At 55.7% G+C, this 21,224-nt stretch overlaps 1 protein-coding gene across 3 annotated transcripts; it reads right to left on the bottom strand.

The window, feature by feature from the left end:
• Positions 1–2,544: 2,544 nt before the first annotated feature.
• On the bottom strand, positions 2,545–11,923 carry FNDC5 (fibronectin type III domain containing 5). Of its 3 annotated transcripts, none has more exons than XM_022574959.3 (6): positions 8,950–11,923; positions 7,270–7,385; positions 6,600–6,798; positions 6,148–6,237; positions 3,924–4,057; positions 2,545–3,552 (listed from the first exon to the last, which is right to left on the bottom strand). In XM_022574959.3, exons 1-6 carry the CDS (start codon positions 9,788–9,790, stop codon positions 3,547–3,549), a joined length of 1,386 nt encoding a protein of 461 aa, XP_022430667.2. In that variant the 5' UTR covers positions 9,791–11,923; the 3' UTR covers positions 2,545–3,546. The 3 variants fall into 3 exon arrangements, with proteins under 3 accessions (XP_022430667.2, XP_022430665.2, XP_022430664.2); XM_022574957.3 differs by having other exon boundaries at positions 2,545–3,002; XM_022574956.2 differs by having other exon boundaries at positions 2,545–2,911.
• Between the last annotated feature and the right edge of the window lie 9,301 nt (positions 11,924–21,224).

Genomic DNA, 21,224 nt, shown 5'->3' with positions numbered 1-21,224 from the left:
AAGTAGAAGTCTGAAACATTACGTGACTGGGGTGGTGAGATGTTAAATATTTCTGTAAAGGGTTGAACTAGAGATCATAAAAGTGGGTTCGAAAGGAGGCCTACGCTGAAAAGCTGGGGTTGAGGGGACTGGACTGGAGAGAAGAAAGACTCGTGCCTCATAGAAACACCAGTCCTCCTTCCTTTCCGTAGACCCTGGGGTCTGTCTCCTGTCCCATAAGGAAGCCCTTTGGCTCCTACTCTAGGTGGTGGGTGGGGTCTGGGAAGCCTCTGTTCTTACCCCTTGGTTTTTGACAGATAAGGAGTCCAGGGCCCCATCAGAGAAGTAACTGGCCTGAGGGTCTCCTGCCTCAGTCCACCGTTCCTCCCACAGACCTGCTGTGGTCTTGCAGGGCAGGTCTCTCAGTCTCAGACAACTTGCCTGAGCCCTTCCCAAGCTGTGGGGAATCTGCAGATCTAAGTGAGGGGTGAAGAAAGGACCACAGCCCAAGTCACAGCCATAGGCTTCCACTGTGTCACTAGTTGATTCGGGAAGAGTTCAGTTGTTGTAGAACTTGGGGGTTTAGGGAGGTGATTAAAGGGAACGGTGTTTAGTGAGGCGTGTTGTTCACTCCACTCCCCTCATTCCCTAAGATGTGCTACAGGCACAGATAAGGTAAAGACAGCAAACTCCCATTAGCGGCACTCCCTGGACCCCACTGACAGCTGTCTATACCTGATGCTGACTTGGAGTTTCTCCATCATCTGGCACTAAACAGGCACAGAGGACCTGGGAAGTACCTCTCTGAGGTTTGGCTGGCAGTTCTGCGTGCTAATCGATTACCCACTCTCCCACCCAGCCTGTAAGACCTGCTCCCCTCTGCTCTCAGAACCTTCCAGAACAGCCTACCCTAAGCCCCACTCACCTGACATTTCCTAAGCTCCTCCCGGCTCTGGACAGAAATGTTCAAGGTGCCCCATTTACTGGTTTGCTCATTGGCTAATGGCATCATTCCTCTACCTCTCAGCCTGCTGCGGGATCAGAGTGATGTTCCTTTAACATCCCCGAACAGCATGCTGTGGATCCTGAGCTGCAGCGAGCAGCTTCTGCAGTCCCTCTTTACTTCCCCCTCACGCTGGGAGAAGCAGGACTGCATTCCCTTTGGCCAGGAAAAGCACCAACCCCATCCAGAGGGGAAAACCCTTTGTTTTAAAAACTGAGCTCCAGCCTGCATACCTATGCGGTGAGGCAGCCCAAGCTCGGTTTTGGGGGGCGGGGGGCTCAGTAATGGGATGATAGAGCAACTATTTTCTCCTCTTACACGTGCACCCCCATCTGTTCGAGATTTCCCTTCCAACTCCAGCTTGGCTGGCAGGCTTGTCCCTAAGAAGCTGCAGGCCAAAATGGAGAGAACTGACTCCCTCCTCCACACGTCCTGATTTGCTGCCAACTGCCAGAAAAAGAGGGCAACACTTGGGCATTTACCAGAAGACGAGGATGTGCCTTTTCATATGTCTTTTTATTTTATATTTAAAAAGTGGTTATTGCTCTAACTGAATCAGAGGTAAGGACCTCTCCCCTAAGGAGCCTTGGCCTTGCAGCCCCATTCAGCAGGGATGGAAGTCACAAGACAATGAGTGGAGCCTCATGCCCTCCCATGAGGAAGCCCTTAGTGTTGCTGACATCTGCCTTTCACCCTGTCTCTCCTCCCTCTCTGTGCTCCACACTCGGGCAAAGCAGAGTGGCAGCTGCCCCAGCCCCGAGAGCTCTTGTAGACCGCAAAGCAGGGGCGGTCACTGGGGAATGGCTTTCAGCTCTCTGGCTTGGCGGTCACCGCGCTTCTCATTCAGTTCAGCAGGTACTCACTGGGCGCCGAATGCGTGCCAGGCTTGTGCCAAGCGCAGTCGCCCACACTGTTGTCCTTAGCCACGAATGGAAGACGCAGAGGTCCGTCTCTTCCTATGCAGGCATCCAGCAGCCGCGACTTGTCAGTCCTAGGGAAGGGTCTGCCTTCCTTAGCAAGCACCATTTGTTTTTTAAACCAGAAAGAGGCAGTGGAGGGAGAGACCTGTCACCTCACACCACTCAGGCTCTAGGGAAGGACATGAGGACCCTGGGTAGCTTTCACGAACCCTGGATGAGACGGCAAGATATGGAGACCCCAGAGGTCAGGACTGCTCTGACTGTCCATGGTGAATGGCTCGGGCCTGCCTTCCAGCAGCGTCCACCCCAGAGGGGGTGATTTAGCAGCCCCCAGGGTGTCCCATGTGGATGTACCTTTTCAGTTGTGCAAGCCAGCACTGTTGCAACTCCAAGAGACTTTTCCTAAAGAAATGGGGCCAGTACCTTCCAGGTCTCTTTCCCACTTTGTCTCCTTCAGACCCCAGACTGATGATCTTACAGTCAAAATAAGGGCCAAAGAAGACAGAGGACACAGGCAACCAGCTCGGGGAATCCCTCTGCCCTCTGGAGTGAAGCCCTTCGGTTGTGTTTTCCAAAAGAGACAGAACAGATAACATCTTACACACTCGCAAAGTTGTGCATCACGCCACAAACAAGTCCCTGATGGCTGGATCCAGCAAAGGCCTGATGGCAGCCAGGCCCCTGCCCGGCAGGCAGCCCCACAGCTTCCCTGAAAGACACAGCTTCTGTCAGTCTAGGTGCTTGTCATCTCCCAGGAGCTTTGTGCATTTTCTCAAAGAGGAAGCCAGTCCAGGAGAGGCGAGGAGGCAGAAAGATGGCTGTGTCTCATGCAGCTTTGCCTTTTCCAGAACAGGGCCAGGCCTTTTAGTTTTGTGGCTTATTTTTTGCAGAATTTGGGTTTGCAGTTCAGCCTTCTTCACCAGACTAGGATGGGGGGGGCAGAGGGAGAACTGTGCAGCTAGCTGTGCCTCCCCCCATGGCAGTCCTCTTTCTCCCTGTGCCCATGGACCTGGGGACCAGCAGAGAAGAAAAATGAAATCCTTCTCCCTGCAGACAGGCAGTCATGCTTCGATGATGTTCACCGAGGGCTTGTTTGGAAACTGGGAGGAAAAAAAAATGAGAGAAGCGGCCAGGGCTAAATTGAACAGACTTCTTGCAAGGATGGAAACAGGGAGAAGACACCAGAAGGAAGGGAGCAGCAGGGCTGCAGCCTAAAAGCCAGGCTCTTGTCTCAGGTGGAAGGAAAGGAGGAGCCCTGCCTGGATGTCTTATCTCTCTGCCTTTCAAACCCAGCCTTCTGCTTCACTCAGCTGAGTGGCCGGGACTGGGTCCTGGGCCCTAGCCGAGCATCCCGCTGGCTGGTTCTCTCACATCCTGCAGATCTGCCTCTGAGCGTAGCCTCAGCCACTGACATTGCTGAGGTGCTTCTGGAGATGGTGGATTAATAAGAGGCTTCAGGAGAGCGCCAGAGAGAAGCCAAGAGAGAGGACAGTAAGCCAGAGGGTGTAAGGAGATGGAGGAAGGAGGAAATGTAGAGAGAGCCAGATGTTTGTTTGTTGGATAATCATCGTCAGAACCATGAGATTCTCTTCCGTTCTCTATGTCTCTCTTCTGAGCTGCTCAAAGCAAGCACTGAAAAGGTTTTCATATCTGTTTTACAGAAGAGGAAATGAAGGTACAAAGAGGTGAAGCACCTGCCCAAGGTCATACAGCACAGCAGGAGCATGAATGAGCCCAGAACCCCTACTCTTGCTGTCCCGCACCTACTGGGAGCTCTGCCCTCCCCACTCACTGCCCTCTTTTTAAACCCCTACTGGCTCCTGGCACCCTGCAAAAGGAGAGGATCCAAAACCAATTTGCAGTGTCCCCTGTGTCACACGGGCAGCGGCCAAGCTTGGCTCTGTCCAGCTGCAGCCATGCCAGGCCCCATTGGTAGTCCCCAAGCTGACCCCTTCTGCAGCCCGGGGACTACCAGGGTGCCAGCCACGGGGCCCCCATCCAGGCCCAGGTCTTGCCCTCACCTTGCTGCGGAGAAGGCCCCCGCTTTGGTGCTCTGGTGTGCTGGTTTCTGATGCACTCTTGGTTTTTTCCTTGTTGTTATTGGGTTCATTGTCCTTGATAATGTCATACTGGCGGCAGAAGAGGGCGATGACGCCTGCAGGGGACAAGGGAGAGCAGTCAGAGGCCAGAGCCCCAGTCCTTGCCCCTCCACTTCATGCCCACTAGACCAGGCTGAGCTCCTGTGGGTATCGGGCTCCAGATGGCCTCTCACCATCTGGAGCCCGGTACTGCTGCAAGAGGCTGCCTCTGGCCTCTGGCTTCTGTGTCCACCTGTCCCCTTCCCCACCAGCCCCTTCACTGCTGCTGGGCTGATCTTCCTACAACATGCTTCTGATCTTGTCTCCTCCCTTTCCTTCTTTTAAACCTCAGAGGGCTCCCCTTTCCTTTAGGGCAAAGAGCAACAATAGCATTTGTCTAGCATGTGCCAGGCCCTGTGCTGGGCCCTGACATTCCATCTCGCTGAGCCCTCATAGCTCTCTGAGAGCACTGGTTATTACCATCCCCAGGTTACGAGGGAGGGCAGTGATGAAGAGCTTAGATAACTCACTCAAGGTCACACGGTGGAATGGGGGTGTGCACTCCAGGGCCTGCACTCTCCTAAATGTTTATCGCTATCAAACTAATATTTTTTGCAAGTCCAATAGTATTAAGGCAACCACCTCCAACTCTCGTAGGTGTTTTCCCCATTTTTACCTCTATACTTGATTTACAGTGCTATTTCTTTTCTGTCTGCGCCACACGGCTCGCGGGATCTTAGTTCCCCGACCAGGGATTGAACCCGGGCCACAGCAGTAAAAGCCCAGAATCCTAACCACTAGGTAACAGGAAACTCTATAGTGCTATTACCTGATCTGTTTTAGAGATTATCTGTTGACGTCCCACCATGGCATATAGAGCCTAACCACTCCCTCTACTACCTTCCTCATCATCCTAGCAGAATTACCTCACAATTTCGAGTTAATTCACTATTCTATATTGTTACAATGATGTGAATACTGTCTGTGCCAAGTCTAATAATGCACCATAAGCAAATCTCCCCTTTTGTACAATCCTTTGTTTTTCCAGCTTTTTTTTTCAAGTGTCTGCTTTTCTTTGTGTCTACGGAACCTATTTTTCCATATGCTTCTAAAACAGAGCCTGTCCTCTCAACCACGATGCTCATATAACTTCGACATGGTGTTTAATTCCCTCAAGAAGGACTCCAGTCCACTTGACAGCCTCAACATCCTTTACCCCTCACTTTCTATCTTCTCTTTTGGGTCGCAGCTGCAGAGTCAGACTGAGCTTAATTTCCTTCTTGAACACACCATGCCCAGAATACCGTTCCTTTTTTGGCTGCCTGGTGAACTCCTACTCATCCTTCAAAGCTCCATCCCCATTCACCTCCTCTCTGTGTTTTTCTTGATTTCTACTCCTAGCCCCAGAATTAATTCATTCCCCGTCCTCTGCTCCCATACATGGTGCTATTATAGCACTCATCACGTTGAATTATTGTTAAGTACGGGCCTGGCGTCTCCCAGACTGAGTTCCTTACAAGCACATGGCTCTCCTTAGTCACGACTGTAGCACTACTCTCTGGAATGGAGTGGCTGTTCAGTAAATTCTGGTTGAGTTGAGTACAAAGGTGATCGTCTTTATCCCCAGGGAGCTCGCAGACAAGTGGGAAAAGAGAAAGACAGGAACCCAACTAACTTAGCTAAGAAGGGCTAAATTTAGAGAGGAGCACACAGGGTGCCGCGGGAGCATCGAGGCAGGAGGAACATTCTAATGGATGGGTTGGGGAGGTTTCATGCAGGCGGTCTCCGAGTTGTGTCAAGAAGGATGAGTGGGTTAGGAGGGTGTCCCAAGCCTGAGCTGCCCAGGCCTGAAGCACCTGGAGGCACAGCAACCCGGAAGAATACGGAGAGGCTGCTGCAGCCAGGGCTGGAAGGCCAGGGGCTTTGGCCATTCATTAGGGACGGCAATCACTCATATAATCCTGCGAGGCAGCTACCGAACTGCTATTTTTTTGGTGAGAGGTCAGTTAGAGAAGGGATCAGATCTGGCCCCCAGAGCAGAACTTAGGCTCCTAAGTCCTCTCACTGCCTCCAAGCCCCTCACCCTTCGTTTCTGTGAGTAAAGGGTCTGGTGAGGGTCCTCCACTTCCCCGAGGTGAAGTGAAGAAGGGCTTGGGGCCAGACTCACCAGCCCACATGAACAGGACCACGACGATGATCAGCACCTCGCCCGTCCGCAGCTGTTGGTTCCTCCCCATCTCCTTCATGGTCACCTCATCTGTGTGGAGAGAGACACTATAGCTCCAGGACTCCCTGGGCCCCTGCCAGCCACATTTCTAGGGCCAAGTGCAAAATATTAAGGGCTTATTTCTACAGGTGCCCACACACCTAACAAAAAGAGATTCTAGAACATGCTGATGGCTACTTGGGTGGCACCGACTAGACTTAATCCAGAGCTGAAAGTTTGTATCCCATAGCTTGGGGGACCAGAGTGGACCTCCCTCTCTCAGGGGCTGCTTGGCTAGGCAGCAGGGGCTGGGGGAGGATGGGGGGCTCACGCTCTCCTCCAGCCGCCCGCCGCGCTAGCCCTGACCGCCCCTCCCCGCACCCCGTCCCTTGCTAACGGTGGCCCGGGCCTGCCTTTGTTCTTCGAGGCCATCTTCTCAGCCTCCCGTGGCGTCTTAAAGAGCACGGGCTCGCTCGCCGGACTCTGGCCCTGAATGGAGATGGCCTGCACGTGCACGATGTACTCGGTGTCCTCCTCCAGGTCCCAGAGCGCGCACGAGCGGGTGGTGGTGTTCACCTCCTGGATGAAGCGCAGCATCCGTACGTCCTTCTTCTGTGGAGCAAAAGCCGGGCCCCAGGTTTCAGTGCCCAGGCCCCCACCCCACGTCTGTCCACCTCTCTGGCGGTGATAAGGCCTCACCTGGCTACCATGTTAAACCCCGGACATCCACAATCTGACTCAAGCATCCCATCATCTCTGCAGGTAGGTATTGATATCTTCATTTTACAGGTAAGGAGACAGGTTCACAGAAGTTAGGGAAATTGCCCAAGGCCATACAACTAGCAAGAACTGGAGCAAGGTCCTAAACTCAGATCTGTTTAAGATCAAAATCACGCCCTTAATTCCCAGATTCCAACCAAAGGATTCCCTTCTGGGGCCTCCCTTCCCAGCCACGTGTGCAGCTTTCTGCCCATCTCTCTTGCTCCTCGTTCCTTTTTCCTTTATCTTTCGGCACCCCTTCCTCCCCCGTCCACCACTTCTATCTTGATGTGTTCTTCCCTCCCAGGGACCCTCAAGGGTTACCTGCTGAGAGATGGCAAATCCAATGACGACCTCATCCTCCAGGACGTCCCAGCTCACCACTGCAGAGTTGGCCTTGAGGTGCCTGACGGTGACATTCACTGGGGCCGAGGGGCTATCTGGGGGTGGGGAGGCACCTGAGCCTGAGCACCCCCTGTCGTGAGGCCCAGGCCCATGGTCTCATCAGTACGACAAGATAACCTGGGGATGGCCATGAGGTGGGAAGGAAGAAACCCAGGCCTTGCAGTGGGATTGGCACCTGGGTCTCAGTTCCTTAGTGGTTGAAGAGCCAGGCCTGAGAGGCCCCAGGCTCCTTGTAAACAGGGTGGGAACCCCTGCTGGCCACAACTGGCCCCACTAGGTTTCAAGCCAAAATTGATGAGCCCTGGCCAGGGCCAGGTCTAAAGGAGGAGGAATGAGAGGTGGGGAGACAGGCATGGGGGAGACATAGGTGGCCAGGCTGCAGGAGCTCAAGGTTAGTCTGGTGCAAAGCAATCAGAAGGCTCCCCAGTCCAGTGCTCTTTCTACAGAACTGCACTGTCAAGTGAGTGACCTTGAGGGAAGGAGAAAGACCCAGAGGTCGAGAAGAGCCTAGCTGGGTGAGCCCTGGGATGGGAGTGAGGACCAAGAAAAGAAGCCCCAGTACTGTGGAGACCCAGGCAGGATGAAGCCTGGGGAAAGGCCTCTTCTCCACACCCCGCCAGCCCCAAGAGGCAGGTGGGAAGGCGGCAGAGGAAGATGGGGTCACTCAGAGCACGGCCCCTCAGTGGAGTCAAGAGAACAGGGTAGGGCCTCTTGGATGGGAGGAGAGGACAAAGGGGACCAGATGAGAGGAGAGGGATGAGGATGGTGGGGGTCGGGGAAGGAAGAACTTTCTAGGAGAGGGGCAGCGGACTCACACAGCTTCTGTATCCCCAAGAGGCAGGTGCTTAAAGGGGAAGAAGACCTAAGCCTGAGCCTCACCCCTCACCTCATAGGTCTGGGGCCTGGGGAGACAAAGGCAGACGTGGAGGCAGAGAGAGACAGAGGGTCACAGACAGGGGCAGCAGACACAGAACCAGAGAACAGACAAGTGGGGTATCAGAGACAGACACAGGACGGAAGCAGGGAGACAGCACTGAGCAGCCAAGGAGAGCTGGGTCGGAGGAGAGATGAGCAAGGTGGCAGCAGCCAGAAGGGACGGGGACAGGGCATCAGGAGGGGCGGGGTGAGGAGGAGGCCAGGCCCCAGGGGCAGGCCAGACTCCAGGCTCAGGGTCCACCCCACCTGTCCCCGTGCCCTCGGGTGCCGGTCCCCATCCCCCTCACACAGTGGGACCCCATCCCGCTCAACCTGCAGAGTTGGCCTGCAGGGCTTTGGGTCAAGGAGGGAGGCCCAAGGTGGGGGGACCGGTGTCCTCAGCTGCTCCCTGGGTCAGAGAAAGGAGCTAGGGCTCCTGAAGGAAAGGCCTGGGGTCAGGGCAATGGGATGAGGGGGCTGGGGAATCCCAAGACCGTTGATCCCAGGGCAGTGGTGGTGGGAAGGGGTTTGAGAGTTGGAGGTCGGGTCTGGGGGTCAAGCAAGCAGGAAAGGGGCTGGGGCGTGGGGCGAGGGGAGCAGTGAGCGGGCCTGAGACGGGGTCCCCAGGGAGCAAGCAAGGGACCCGAGGATGCCCGCCCGCGCCCCGCGCACGGACCCCCTTACCCGCCTGCACCAGCGCGAGGCAGACGCAGCCCAGCCACAGGCGGAGCGCGGCGCGGGGCGGCCCGGGGTGCATGGCGGCGGCTCCGGCGTGCGGCAGCCGCTCGCGCTGGCGCTCCGGCCCGCGGCCCGCCCGGCCCGGCCGCCCCGTGCCGCCCCGCGCCGCCTGCATGTCGGCTCCGCGGACAGCGACTCCCGCGCGGCGGCGGCGGCGGCCGCGTCCACGTCGGGCGCCCGAGGGGCGGGGCGCCCCCGCTGCGGGGAGAGGCGCGGGGGCGGGGTGAGGGGCGGAGGGCGCCCCCTCGCCGCCCCCACCCCCGATGACCCGGCCCGCGGGGCTTCGCCGACCCGCGCTGCCACCCTCTCGCCTGTGCCGGAGCCCGAGCGGGGTTCTCCGTGCCCCACTGTGCTCAGCCCCAGGCTCGCACGCAGCCTCTCTCCCCGCCGCGCAGCCCTGACCCGGCCGCCACCGCTGCCCTTTCCCGAGGGAGAGGGAGGACAAGTGCCACGGAGACTCTCCTCTGGGCTCCCATCGCACCCGCCCCAAAGCTGACCTGCCCTCCCGCGCCTGGGGGTCCCCACCCCTCTCTCCGCCCCAGCCCCAGCCCCGAGGCCTTGCAGGCTGGGACAGGAGTGAGCAGAGGGGAGCAATCCTAGTAGGAATGGGGTGACTATAGAGTGCTCCGTAGGTGCTGGGGTGCAGACAGTAGGTGCTCAGCGTTTGCCATGGGGCTGAGAAGAGGGTGCTCTGACTCACTGGAGGGCCTAACTCTGTGACCCCAGGCCAGTCCTTCCCTTCTTGACCTCCATTTTTCCCTCCATAATGAGAGCAACAGCATCTCATAGGTGTCAGCTGCGCGCTGGGGGCTTTACTTGCATTATGTCGACTGCTTCTCACTGCAACCCTGTAAGGGCCCGCTCTGTTGTCCGCATTTTGCACAGGAGGAGACTGCAGCTTGGAGAGGTTACTTGACTCCCCCAAGGACCCACAGCAGAGCCAGGATTTGAACACAGGCTGATGTGACTCCCCATCACGTGCTTGACTGGACTGTCTCCCACCTTGGGATCCCTGAGATCCTAGAACTTGCCCGTGCCAGCTTCTCCCCAGCCAGAGAACAATCTGGAACAATCTCTTCCCAAGAGCAGGGTGAGGGAGGAATGGCTCCAGCCCCCCTGCCCCCACCCTTCTGGACTGGTTGAAGGATGTGAGCAGTGAATGAGCTAATGACTCTGAAGTGCAGGGGACTTTGGAGACGTGGCCAGCAGCCACAGTTCAAAAAGGGCTCGGGTGACCCCTCCCTCATTACCCTGGGGACATCCATAAGCCTACCACTGTCCCTACCTTGGCGCCACACACCCTGCTGCCTAATCCACTCTCTTCTGATCTTGGAGTGGCAGAGAAATACCCTCACCCTGCGCCCACCACCCTCTCCCTAATGAGAGGACCTCTGGAGCACCAGACACCTGGGGAAGCTCCCACCCACCACCCTGTGTCACGCTCCACCATGAGTCCCAGTCAGGGAAACTAGGTTGAGGAGAGAGGCACAGACCAGGGCCTCAGGTCCCCTGACATGGAGGGACCACCCATCTTTCTAAATGACCCCCTCCCTGCACTGCCTGAAATTCCACCACTAGGGGGGCACCCCTTTGGGTCTTAAAAGCCTTCTGGGGCTTCCCTGGTGGCACAGTGGTTGGGAGTCCGCCTGCCGATGCAGGGGACATGGGTTCGTGCCCCGGTCCGGGAAGATCCCACATGCCGCGGAGCGGCTAAGCCCGTGAGCCATGGCCGCTGAGCCTGCGCGTCCGGAGCCTGTGCTCCGCAACGGGAGAGGCCGCAACAGTGAGAGGCCCGCGTACCGAAAAAAAAAAAAAAAAAAAAAAAAAAGCCTTCTGGTCTTCAGAAGCCCCTGAAAGAACAAATTCTTTTTAAAAAAGGGACACCTTGCAAAGTTATCCCACAAAACATCTTCAAGAGCCTCCGGCCTCTGCCTCCATTTTAGATTAAGAAACTGAGGTTCAGAGACGGGAAGAGCTTGGTGCAAATTCACGTATCGAGTCCAGAGCAGCAATAGAGCCTTCGCCTCCTAATGCCCACCCCTCGACTCCTTGTACTGCCCCCCAAGTCTCTATTTGGTCACCTTGGGAGGGGTGAGATGGGAGGGGGCTCAGGGGTTTTTGCTGAGCAGCAGAACCTAACCCGCTAGCCCCTCAGTACCCCTAGGCCTGCTCTGCTTGGCAGGCTGACACCCCTGGCCCCTTCTGCTTCCTCAGCCACATACCTTATCCTGGGGCGAGCCTCATCTGGGACCTCCACCTGCTTGGGATAGGAGCCAGGGAACCAGAGCACCTCTCCCTCCCTCTCCTTCTTCTCTTCTCTCTTTTTCTTTCTCTCACCCGGCAGCTGCTTTCAGCCTCACCCCGCCCAGCCCCGCCCCACCAGCTGCAGCTTGGCCCCTGGGGACCCCCCCCCCTCACCCACCAAGCGGGAAAAGACAACCCGGGGCCTGCAGGAGCAACTGGAGTCTCCTCAGGCCTCATCGCAGGAGCCAGCAGGAAAGAGAGGGGTCAGTTAGAGGTCACAGAGTCCTCTCCTGTCCGTGCTGGGGAGAAAATGAGGGAGGGACAGGGTCCTGGTGGGGTGTGGAGTCCAGTCCAGCGCTGGGGAAAGGGGAGTCTCAGCGCCACCCGCTGGCCACGTTGGGTATAACCCCAGGTAGATGTAGGGCATTGGGTGGGCGGAGATGGCTGTGTCTGAGGCTTTTAGAGGGATGGGGAAGCGTGGCTGGAGGACGGGGCATGAAAGACAGAGAGGATTTGGAGAGTTGTGGCTGCAGGCGTGCAGCCTTCCCAGGCCCCATGATGCATGGGGTGCTTGGGCATTACCTCGATTCTGGGAAAAGTCCTGATGCCTGGAGCTTGGCAACCAGTGGAAGCTGGGTCTGGAGTGGGAAGAGCTGGGAGGATTTAGAGGCCCCCTGGGTGATCTTGGGAGAGAGCTGTCAGGACCAGTTCCTTTGTGTGCACCATCTGTACACCATCTCTTAGCACAGGGCTAAGAGCAGTAGACAATAAGTGTGTGTTGAACATAAAAACTTGTTCTTACAACATATATTTATTGAGACCTATTATGTACCAGGCTCTGTGCAACCTTCTGGAAATACAGCAGTGGAAGAATGATTAAATGCATGAATGGGGATCTGGGTGGGGGGCGTGAGGGGTGGGCCTCTGTCCTCCAAAGATGATCTGCATTTGGAGGACCCCACAGACACTTCCTAGGGGGCTGACTGGTCACTTACACATTGGCACCTGGTGAGGTCACCAGCATTTGGAGCCTCCTGAGTGTCCAGAGCTGTCCAGAGTCCCAGCCCCTAACCCAGGCTGCAGGTAAGCATTTAGAATGGGGAGGCTCCTCTTTGCCACCTAGAATGGTCATGGCCCTGTCTAGGGGGTCCGCTAGATACACAAACCCCAAATCACAGGAAGAATTAGGAGAAGGGAAGGAGATTGCTTTCAGGACCAGTAATCAAGCGCCTACCCAGACCTGGCTTTTTGTCCGTCATTTTGAGTCTTTGGCTGATACGTGTTATTAGCTCCTGTTCCAGATCAGGAAGCTGAGGCTCAGAGAGGTGTGAGGACTCACACTGGGTAACACAGCCAGTGAATTATGGAGCCATGTCTTAAATTCAGTGATGCGGCTTCAAGTTCAGGGCTTGATCCAGTCTGCCTATATCTTCCCTTCAGCTCTGAGGGCTCCTCAGAGGTCTTGGGCCCAGGGCTCACTAGAGGATATACATTTTCCTCCCCTAAAGGGCTTGAGGGGGCTGGCTGCTCACAGAGGCAGTTGCTAAGCCCAGGCCCAAGTCCATACTGGAAAAGGGACCCACCACTTACCTAACAGTTTCCACGTGCCAGAGCATTACATACACTAGAGAAGCTTCTCTTGAATCCTCACAACCCTAAGAAGGTGGGAATGTTATACTCATTTTACGGGTGAGGAAACTGAGTCTTAAAGAGAGGAAGTAGTTTGCCATGGGTCATACAGCTGGGAGACACTGGTCTGGTCTAATCCCCCAAAGTCCCCATCACAGCAATGATGAGGCCAGCCCAGATCAATGTTTCTTGAATGCCTGTGCCAGGCAGTCTGGGCTGGGTGCCAAAGACATCATGATGAACCAGATTGGTCCAAGTTCTTGAGGAGCTCCTTAAGGAGAGAGATATTCTTAATATACAAGGAGAGGACTGCCTTATGGACCAGGAGGGACCAAGGATCTTCAGGGGCCAGGAGAGAGTATTAACTTAAAAGGAAAGCAGGGAAGGCTTCTGGGAGGAGGTGACGCCTGAGTTAATTAGTATTGACAGTCAGGTGGGAATTAGTCAAAGGAGGCAAAAAGGACAGAGGGAAAAAGGAATCATTGGCCTGAGGCCTGGGAGAGCGTATTGTCTATGTGGAGGAGAAGGAAGGGAGGCAGAGTAGGGTGGCAGGGAGGGATGGGAGGGGTTGCTACAAGCTCTGGGCTGTGACAGTGGGAGCAGGAAAAATAGGATTGGATTTGAAAGACTGCTCTGAGCTTGCAAAAGAAGTCAGGGCTGCGGAGGGCTTTCTGCATTCAACAAACACATATTGAGCATCTACTAACTGCCAGGTCCTATGCTAGGTCCTGGGGACACAGCTGTGGACAGGATGACAAGGTCCCTGCCCCTATGGATCTCATGTTCCAGTGGGAGAGACGGGCAAGAAACAAGGGAGCTAATGACAGTACAATATCTTCGAAGACTCACGTGGCTCTGGCAAAAATGGGGGAATATGGTTGAGAATGGCTGAGTGGGAAAATGTTAGGTAGTGTGGTCTGAGGGGGCGACATCTGAACTAAGAAGGAAAGGGGGGCAGGCACAACACACATCCCAGGAAGGGTGCTCCAGCCACAGGAGCTGCAAGTGCAAAGGCCCTGGAGCAGAAGCAGGCTTGGCATGGTCAGGAAACTTAAAGAAGCCAGTGGGACTGGGGCTTCATGGGGAAGAAAGAGGAAATAAAGGTGGCTAGGATCAATAGCACAGGGCCTGAGGGAATGGAATGGAGCTTAGATTTATTCCACTTGCAGTGGAAACTTTCAAAAAGAGATGTGATACGATCTGATTTACATTTTAAAAGGGTCACTTCACCTGCTCCAGTGTGTAAGCCAGACTGCAGAAAACCAGGCCGAGTGACCTGTGAGGAAGCAAGGAGGCTGCTGCAGTCACCAGCCCAGAAAAGATGGGTCTTGGCCTGGGTAGTGGCAAGGGACAAGGAGAGAAGTTGATGGAGGGTTTGGGGAAAGTTTTGTAGGAGGAGCTGATGGATGAGATGTGATGAGTGAGGAGAGAGGAGGTGAAGAGGGAACAGGGGAGGGGTCAGCTCACCAAAGTCTGGATTCTAAGCCAAAACACCTGGCTGGGTGTCGCTGGGCCAGTTACTCCACCTCTCTGAGGCTTAAATGCCTCCTCTTGAAAAGAAAGATAATATCCACACCACAGAGTGGTGGAAGAGATAGTGGGGAGTGGAGAAGAGGAGCAAGAGAGAAAGAAGGGGGGGAGGGAGGAGGAGGGGTGAAAGGAGGGGAGGAGGGAAGAGGTAGAGGAGAGGTCTGAGTAAAGGCCTTCTAAATGGGTAAAAGAGACCTCCTCCAATTTCTTCAGTTCTTCAGAGTCTACAAAGGAACTGACTCCCATCTGACAGTGCTCAGAGAGGTTGAGAATCTTGCCCAATGTCACACAGCTAGTCAGTAGCATCTCTATGCCTCAAATTACCTCAAATCGTGGACCCCAGATTTGCCTTTGGAGACAGATTCTCAGCTACAAACCACAGTCACTAAGATCCCTCAGGAGCAGTGGGGCTAGAGGCTCTGTTTTAGGGGGTCCAGATGCGGGGAGGGCGTGGAGGATGCAAAGGCTGCTGGAGTAAAACTCCTTCCCCACCAGGGAGGGGTGGAAGGACGGGAGGCTGAGAATCAGACAACGCTTAGGTTCAAACCTTAGCTCAGCCCCTGACTGGCTGGGTGACCTCAGGTGCCACCATCTAAAGTGAGGGTCTAGGTTCAAGAGCCCACCCACCTCCCACATCCCAGGGTCTCCCTCAGCCTGAAAACAACATGGCTCTGCAGAACCAGAGCATGGCCAGCAGAGGGCGCCCACCTGGGCCATAGTGCTGCAGAACAGGAAAGGCTCCGGGACTGGGGGGCACCCAGAGCCCTAGCTGGGGAGGCCGCCCTGCCTCCTGCTTTGGTCCCTCTGCCTGGGTGCCAGGAGGCCAACTCCCAGGTGAGCAGATCACAGACTCAGCAGCCAGGCAGAGTCTGAATCTTGCTGCCGTGCCTCTCTGAGCCTCAGTTTCCTCATCCATAAATGGGCCTAACAATAGTGCCTGCCTCACAGGGTTCTGTGAGGAGTCAATGATGATCAAGCGCAAAAGGGCTGAGTACACAGGAGCTGCTATTTTTATTAGCACTGGTGGCAGTTGTATCTTAAGTTGCCTGACACAAAGGGTATCTAATCAGTGGTGCTATGATGGCAGTGATGAGGAGAACGATGCAGCACTCAGTCACTGGTTATCTTGAATTTCCTAAACAGGGAGCATCCAGTGCCTACCAACTTGGGATGCCTCCAGTGACAGGGAGCTCACTCTCTCCCCAGCAGCCCATTTTCACTGTCACATCATCTTTTTGCTGAAAGCTGCCTCCTGCAAGACAGCCCACCTCCCAGCTTCCTATTCAGGATGATTCAGTTGGCCCAGCCTCCAGCCTCAGGACCCCTCATTTCCTCAAGTTTTGCCTGAGAGGCCCGAGAGGTCGAGAAGCCAGGACCCTGGCAGCTGGATTTCTGTCTCCGGAGGAAGAGCAGGGAGCTCACAAGTGAACCCAGGTGGCTTTACCAGCAGGAGATTCCCAGTGGGTCTTTCTCTGGCTGTTCAAAGTTCCTTTTCTGCTGACTGGGAGAAATCAGTGGAAGGAAAGCCCTCGCGGTCCTCTGGGCTTCCCTTCACTCCTCAGTCTCAAGAATGGCTGGAGGCCAGAGAGGCAACCCAGTGCCCAGAGCCACAAGTCCAGGAACCCTGGCATCCTAGCTGGGAGGCCTCAGCTCTGGTTCCACCTGCTGCCAGGCACCCCCATCTGTATTTGTGGGTCCCGGGGTGAGTGCTCTTGGGTCTGGCACCAAGGAGTCTGTTGCAGAGGGCAGGAGCCAAACAGTCCTCGGCTCAAATCTTGGCTACTGTGTGACCTCAGGCAAATCACCCTACCTCTCTGAGCCTGTTTCCTCAACAGGCACCTCTCTCAGAGTGGTGTGGGGAGTATAGGAGATGTTATATGTGAAAAGGAAAATGCAGTACTGGGCACATAGTAAGTATCTACAGATGTATTATTATAAAGTGGAAGTCATTCATTTCCCCAAAACCCTCCCCCTGCCTGAGTGGGCCAGGGTGGCTGTGAGAGTGGATCGTGTCAGGCAGGGTGATGTCCTGACCCACTTCTCGGCTAGTGGGCACATTGTACATGTGCCTTCATGTGCAAGGGGGAGTGGGTATGCACACACATGCACTGGGTGTGCATGCATGTGCAAGGGTGTGCGTGGGTATGCATGCGTGTACCTCAGGCTGTCCATCCCAGTGATTCCCAGGGCACATGCATACCTGCCAGTACCTGTGCAGTATCCCTGCACTGATTCGGGAGGCCCCCCTGTTTGCTGTTACTATGGAAACAAAGAGGCAATCCCCAGCTTCGGGAAAAGCCTAAGGTGCCAGAAACGAGAGCTGACCCAGTCTTCCCAGCAAGAAAGACAGATCCAGAGCATGAGGGCCTTGGGATGTGGCAACCTCAGCCTCTGGGGGTTGGGTTCTGGGACTCTGCGTCCCTCTGAATCCTCTAGGAAGTTCTCACTTCTCTAAGGCATCCCAGCCCACTGGAAAGAGCTCAGGAAATGGAGCCGGGTCCCATCTTGAATCTGGCTCTAACCCCATGCACAGGCTCAGGCAGGGAACTTGATCTCTTGTGCCTGTTTCCTCTTCTATAAAATGGGGATAATCACAGGTGCCAGCAGAATCCTTGAGCTGGAATGTTACCTTTCCTCTCGCTAGGGGCCCCTGCCCACAAGACTGTATGAGTGTAGACCCCAGAGCCCTGGAGTGTCACAGAGTAGCCGCCTTCATGTGCACGACCCTCCCAGTGTCTCATGGGCTGCTCACAGCAACTCTGGGAGGGAAGCTTTTCCCCGTAGTAGAACCGGGGCTCTAGGAGGACACAGCTGACCAGTGGTGGGGTCAGGTCTGCTGGGAGGAGAGTCACACTGGCCACGGGTGCTGGGTGCAGCCTTCAGCCTGGGCAACCCCCTAGGGCAGAGCTGGGCTGCTGGAAGACTTCTGGGAAGCAGATCCCAGTGGAGGAAGAACCATCTTTTAAAAACCTTGACTCTTGGGACTTCCCTGGTGGTCCAGTGGTTAGGATTCCTCACTTCCAAAGCAGGGGTCCCGGGTTCTATCCCTGGCTGGGGAACTGAGATCCCACATGCCATGCGGCGTAGCCAAAACTTTTTAAAAAAATAATTAATTAATTAAAAAAAGAAATCTTGACTCTTTAGATTTTGACTCAAGTCTCAAATGTCCTGCATGCAGGTTGTAATACATCCAGGCAGAATTGCTTATGAAGTCACAAGTGAACACTCAGCCTCTTGCCCTTAATTCCACTTCCAAGAGTGACCATTCTATTTGCTGTGAACCCAGCAACAAATTTCAGACAGTCAGGGATGGACCAGGAGAAGCGAACCAGCAACGGAAATGAGTGAGAAAGATCTGAATGCTTATCTGTCAGGAAAGCTGCCACAAAAGGGGTCACTTATGACTTGGGGAGGGGACAAAAGGGTGCCCTGGCAGGGTGACCTCAAGCAAGTGACTGTTTCTCCCTGGCTGAGCCGGAGGCCCTTCCAGCTAGGAGTTGCTTTAACCAGCAGAGGGATTATTGTGCAGACAAGGGTTGGCTGGTACGTGATCCCAGCTGCCTGCTTCACTTCACCCCATCCCCAACTAGGTTAAAACCCATATGCACAGTTATGGGGGTCGGGGAGCGGGGAGCCCCCTTTCCCCAGCCTTTACTCTGGATCTCTTCTCTTGGTGTAGGAGATCCCAACAGTCTGGTAGAGGATTGCTGGCTGGTGGGGAGTTGTTGAAGGAAGGTGGACGGGAAGAGCTGAGATGGGAAGCTAGGGCTGGGGTCTGTCATGGAGAGCCTGGAGTGTCCACTTACTTTGGTAGGCAGTGGAGAGCCATGGAAGGTTATTAAGCAGGGAGGAAGGGGATTCGATTTAGAGAAACTGAAGGCAGGCGCTGTAAAAGAGCCGGAGCCATCATACAGGGCCAATCCGATGAGGACGTGGGGAAGGGGAGGCGGCAAGGAGAGCGGAGGTCAGGCCGGAGAGATGTACCTAGTAGACATGCTGACTTGGAAAGGAAGCAGGTGTGGGGATGAGGAGAAGGGAGGGGTCCTGGATGGTGGATCTCGGGCCTGTTTGGTGATGGAGGGGGACCCAGGCACAGGGCAGGCTGTGGTGGAAGGTGATGACTTGGATACTAACTGGCTTGAGTCTGAGGTGTCTGTGGGTTTGTGGGAGCAAGTCCAGAAAGCAGCTGGAAATGCAAGTTTTGCAGAGAAGGAGCCAGAGGGTCAGAGGGGTTGTTGTTGCCAACTTTCCCAAGTCTGGGAAGGGGCCACATCAAGATCTGAGCCTGGGTCTATTGCCCTCCGAAGTCCGTTCCTTCATAGTGAGGGACCGGCAAAGACACGGCCCCTTTCTCTCTCCCTGGGGGTACTGGATTCTGGGCTGGGCAGAGTCTTCAGCTGCTTTTACTCGGGAGGGAGTTGGTGCTCTTCAGCTGCTTTTACCCAGGAGGATCCCCCTGCTGCAGAGCCCGGCAGCCTCAGGGGCTCTTGCGGCGGGATCTCCAAGCCCTGACTGCTGCTCTGGAGAGGGACACTGTCCAACCAGCCCCGGCCTTCCTGATCCTCCTACAGCAGGGAGGCCCTATTAGCAGCCTGGAGTGCCCAGTGCCCTGAACTTTACAGGCTCCATCTCACTTAATCCTCACAAGCCCCTTCCAGGGAGGTGCTAATATTATAGTTTCCATTTTACAGACGGAGAAACCGACCAGACCTTCTGCAAGTGAAGGGCCTTGCCCCCCTCCACCATGGGGGTGGATGGTGGGACAGGGCTCGGCCCTGCTCAGTGTGAGCTGAGCCCCATCTGTAAAGTGAGGCTTGCTTTGAGGGATGCCAGCCCCACCGCAACACGCCCATGCCCGCCACTGACTTCAGGTCTGCGTTCCCAGCTCCCAGGACTTACCCACCCTCCCCACCCTCCCCTCTTTCTGTTCCTCTCAGCCCAGCTCCCTCGGGAACAGCCAGGCCCACCCCCTCCCCCTCCCGGCTGTGCTCCTGGCAGCTCTGCCGCCCTGGGCTCTGGTCCGGGGGTGGTCCCCGGCAGTGAGGGAGGTGAGCAGAAGCTGGGATCAGTGGGGCTAAGACGCTGGGCATTCAGAGACCCCCAGGTCTCCACCTCTGGGTCCATTGTGCTCCAGGCTGGGGTGGGCAGGGCCCTTTGGAAAGGGGTGGCTTGAGGTTTTAATCACTTTATCAATGTTTGTTTGTGTAATTCAGCCCTGAGATGCTTTTCCCTCCATCTGTCCCCACCATCTGCTCCCATCAGGATTTTCCAAACCATTTGGGACCTAAGAGGGAGGCTGGGGGCTGTGCCTCTGAGGGGGATGGGGAGGGGCTACGTCCACCTACCTCACTGAGAGGTTCCAGAGAGGGGCCTGGGCTCCTGAGTCACATGGAACTGGGTTCAAATTCTGGCTCTGTCACTTTCTTGCTGTATTACCTCAGACAGGTGACTTCACTTCTCTGGGCCTCAGTCTTTACATCTGTAAAATGGCATTCACATTACTGCCTCCTCAGGATTAGTTTGGATCAAAGGAGGTGACATAGGCAAAGCACTCTGCACACAGTAGGTGTTCAAGAGCTATGCAGTCCCCTCTCCACTCATCCCTCGCTTGATTCTCTCAATAACTCGCTTCTGCATTTCCCTCCCTCCTAGACATGGCTCAGTCTGGGTTGGGGTGCGGCGCGCTGAGTATCATCGGCAAGGGCACACCTCACCTCCACCCCGGCAACAGGCCTTCACAGAATCCTTCAAATCTGCAGGGCTCCGGGGCCACTGGGATCTCATCTATGTAAAACTCACGTCCCCACACTCCCCCAGGGGCCAGTGAGGCAGTAAGTGAGGCCTGTCTTGTCTGTGCTCTGGTTAGGGTTTTTGATAGGGGATGTCAGAGCACCCAGGTCACCTGTCTAACCTTTCTCCTCACAAAGGGGAAGAGACTTGCTCCAGGTCGTTCAAAGTGAGGGACCCAGGCCTTCTGACAACTGCCCTCTGCCCCTCTTTTCTGGGCTATACCTCATTGGCCAATGGCCTTGGGGTACAGTATGGGGAGGCCCAAGCCTTCCCCTTTGGCTCAGGGCGGCTCCCAGTACTTCTTAGGCCCCCAGGAGAGGAGAGGTGGCTGATGGGAAGTAATCAGCAGAGCTCCCAGAGCCAAAACTCTGCCCTGTCCCCGCCATCCACCCTCCTCATCTGAGGTATGGAAAGTCAAAGGGATGTGGGGTACCCAGGGTGAGGATAAGACATAGCCTTGTCTTCAGAAGCCCCATCTATTGGGGAGACAGAAATGCAGACTGGGGGTCCTGAGGGCAGGGCATCAGAGTCACTCGCACAGAGAAGAAAAACAGTGGGGTGGGGGCAGTAGGCTCCCCAGAGGCTGAACCAAGGAGTCAGCCCACAGGAGGTGAAGCTGGCAGGGGAGGGGGAAAGCGGGAGGAAGCAGAGTGGCTGAGCAGTCCCCAGTGAGGGAAAACTGAGACCCTACAAGGATGGAGAGGAGGATCCAGACCTGGCTGGGAAGATTCTCAGGCTGCTGGCAGCGGGTAGAGGAAAGAGGAGGAGGGTGAGGAGGACCCAAGGGCAGGTCCCTCTCCCAGCCCCAAGCCGAGCCGGCCCTCCAGACCTGGGGGGAGAGGGGAGGGAGCTTGTCACTCAAGGGGCCTGAGCAGCAAGTCTCTCCCCACCCCCAGGTCCTCTCGCAGGAGGCAGCTGGGAACAACCCACACACGTCTGGCGCCTCCCTGGGGGTCCCAACACCAGAGCCAAGGTATAGAGAGGAACTAATGTTCTGGAGGGTCCAGCTGCCCTCACCCACAATGGCC

Source organism: Delphinapterus leucas, chromosome 1 (assembly GCF_059928025.1).
Source record: "Delphinapterus leucas isolate spDelLeu-1000000601 "Yukka" chromosome 1, BTC_Dleu_Yukka2, whole genome shotgun sequence".
NCBI classification, from domain to species: domain Eukaryota; kingdom Metazoa; phylum Chordata; class Mammalia; order Artiodactyla; family Monodontidae; genus Delphinapterus; species Delphinapterus leucas.
This window is presented reverse-complemented; position numbering and strand designations above follow the sequence as displayed.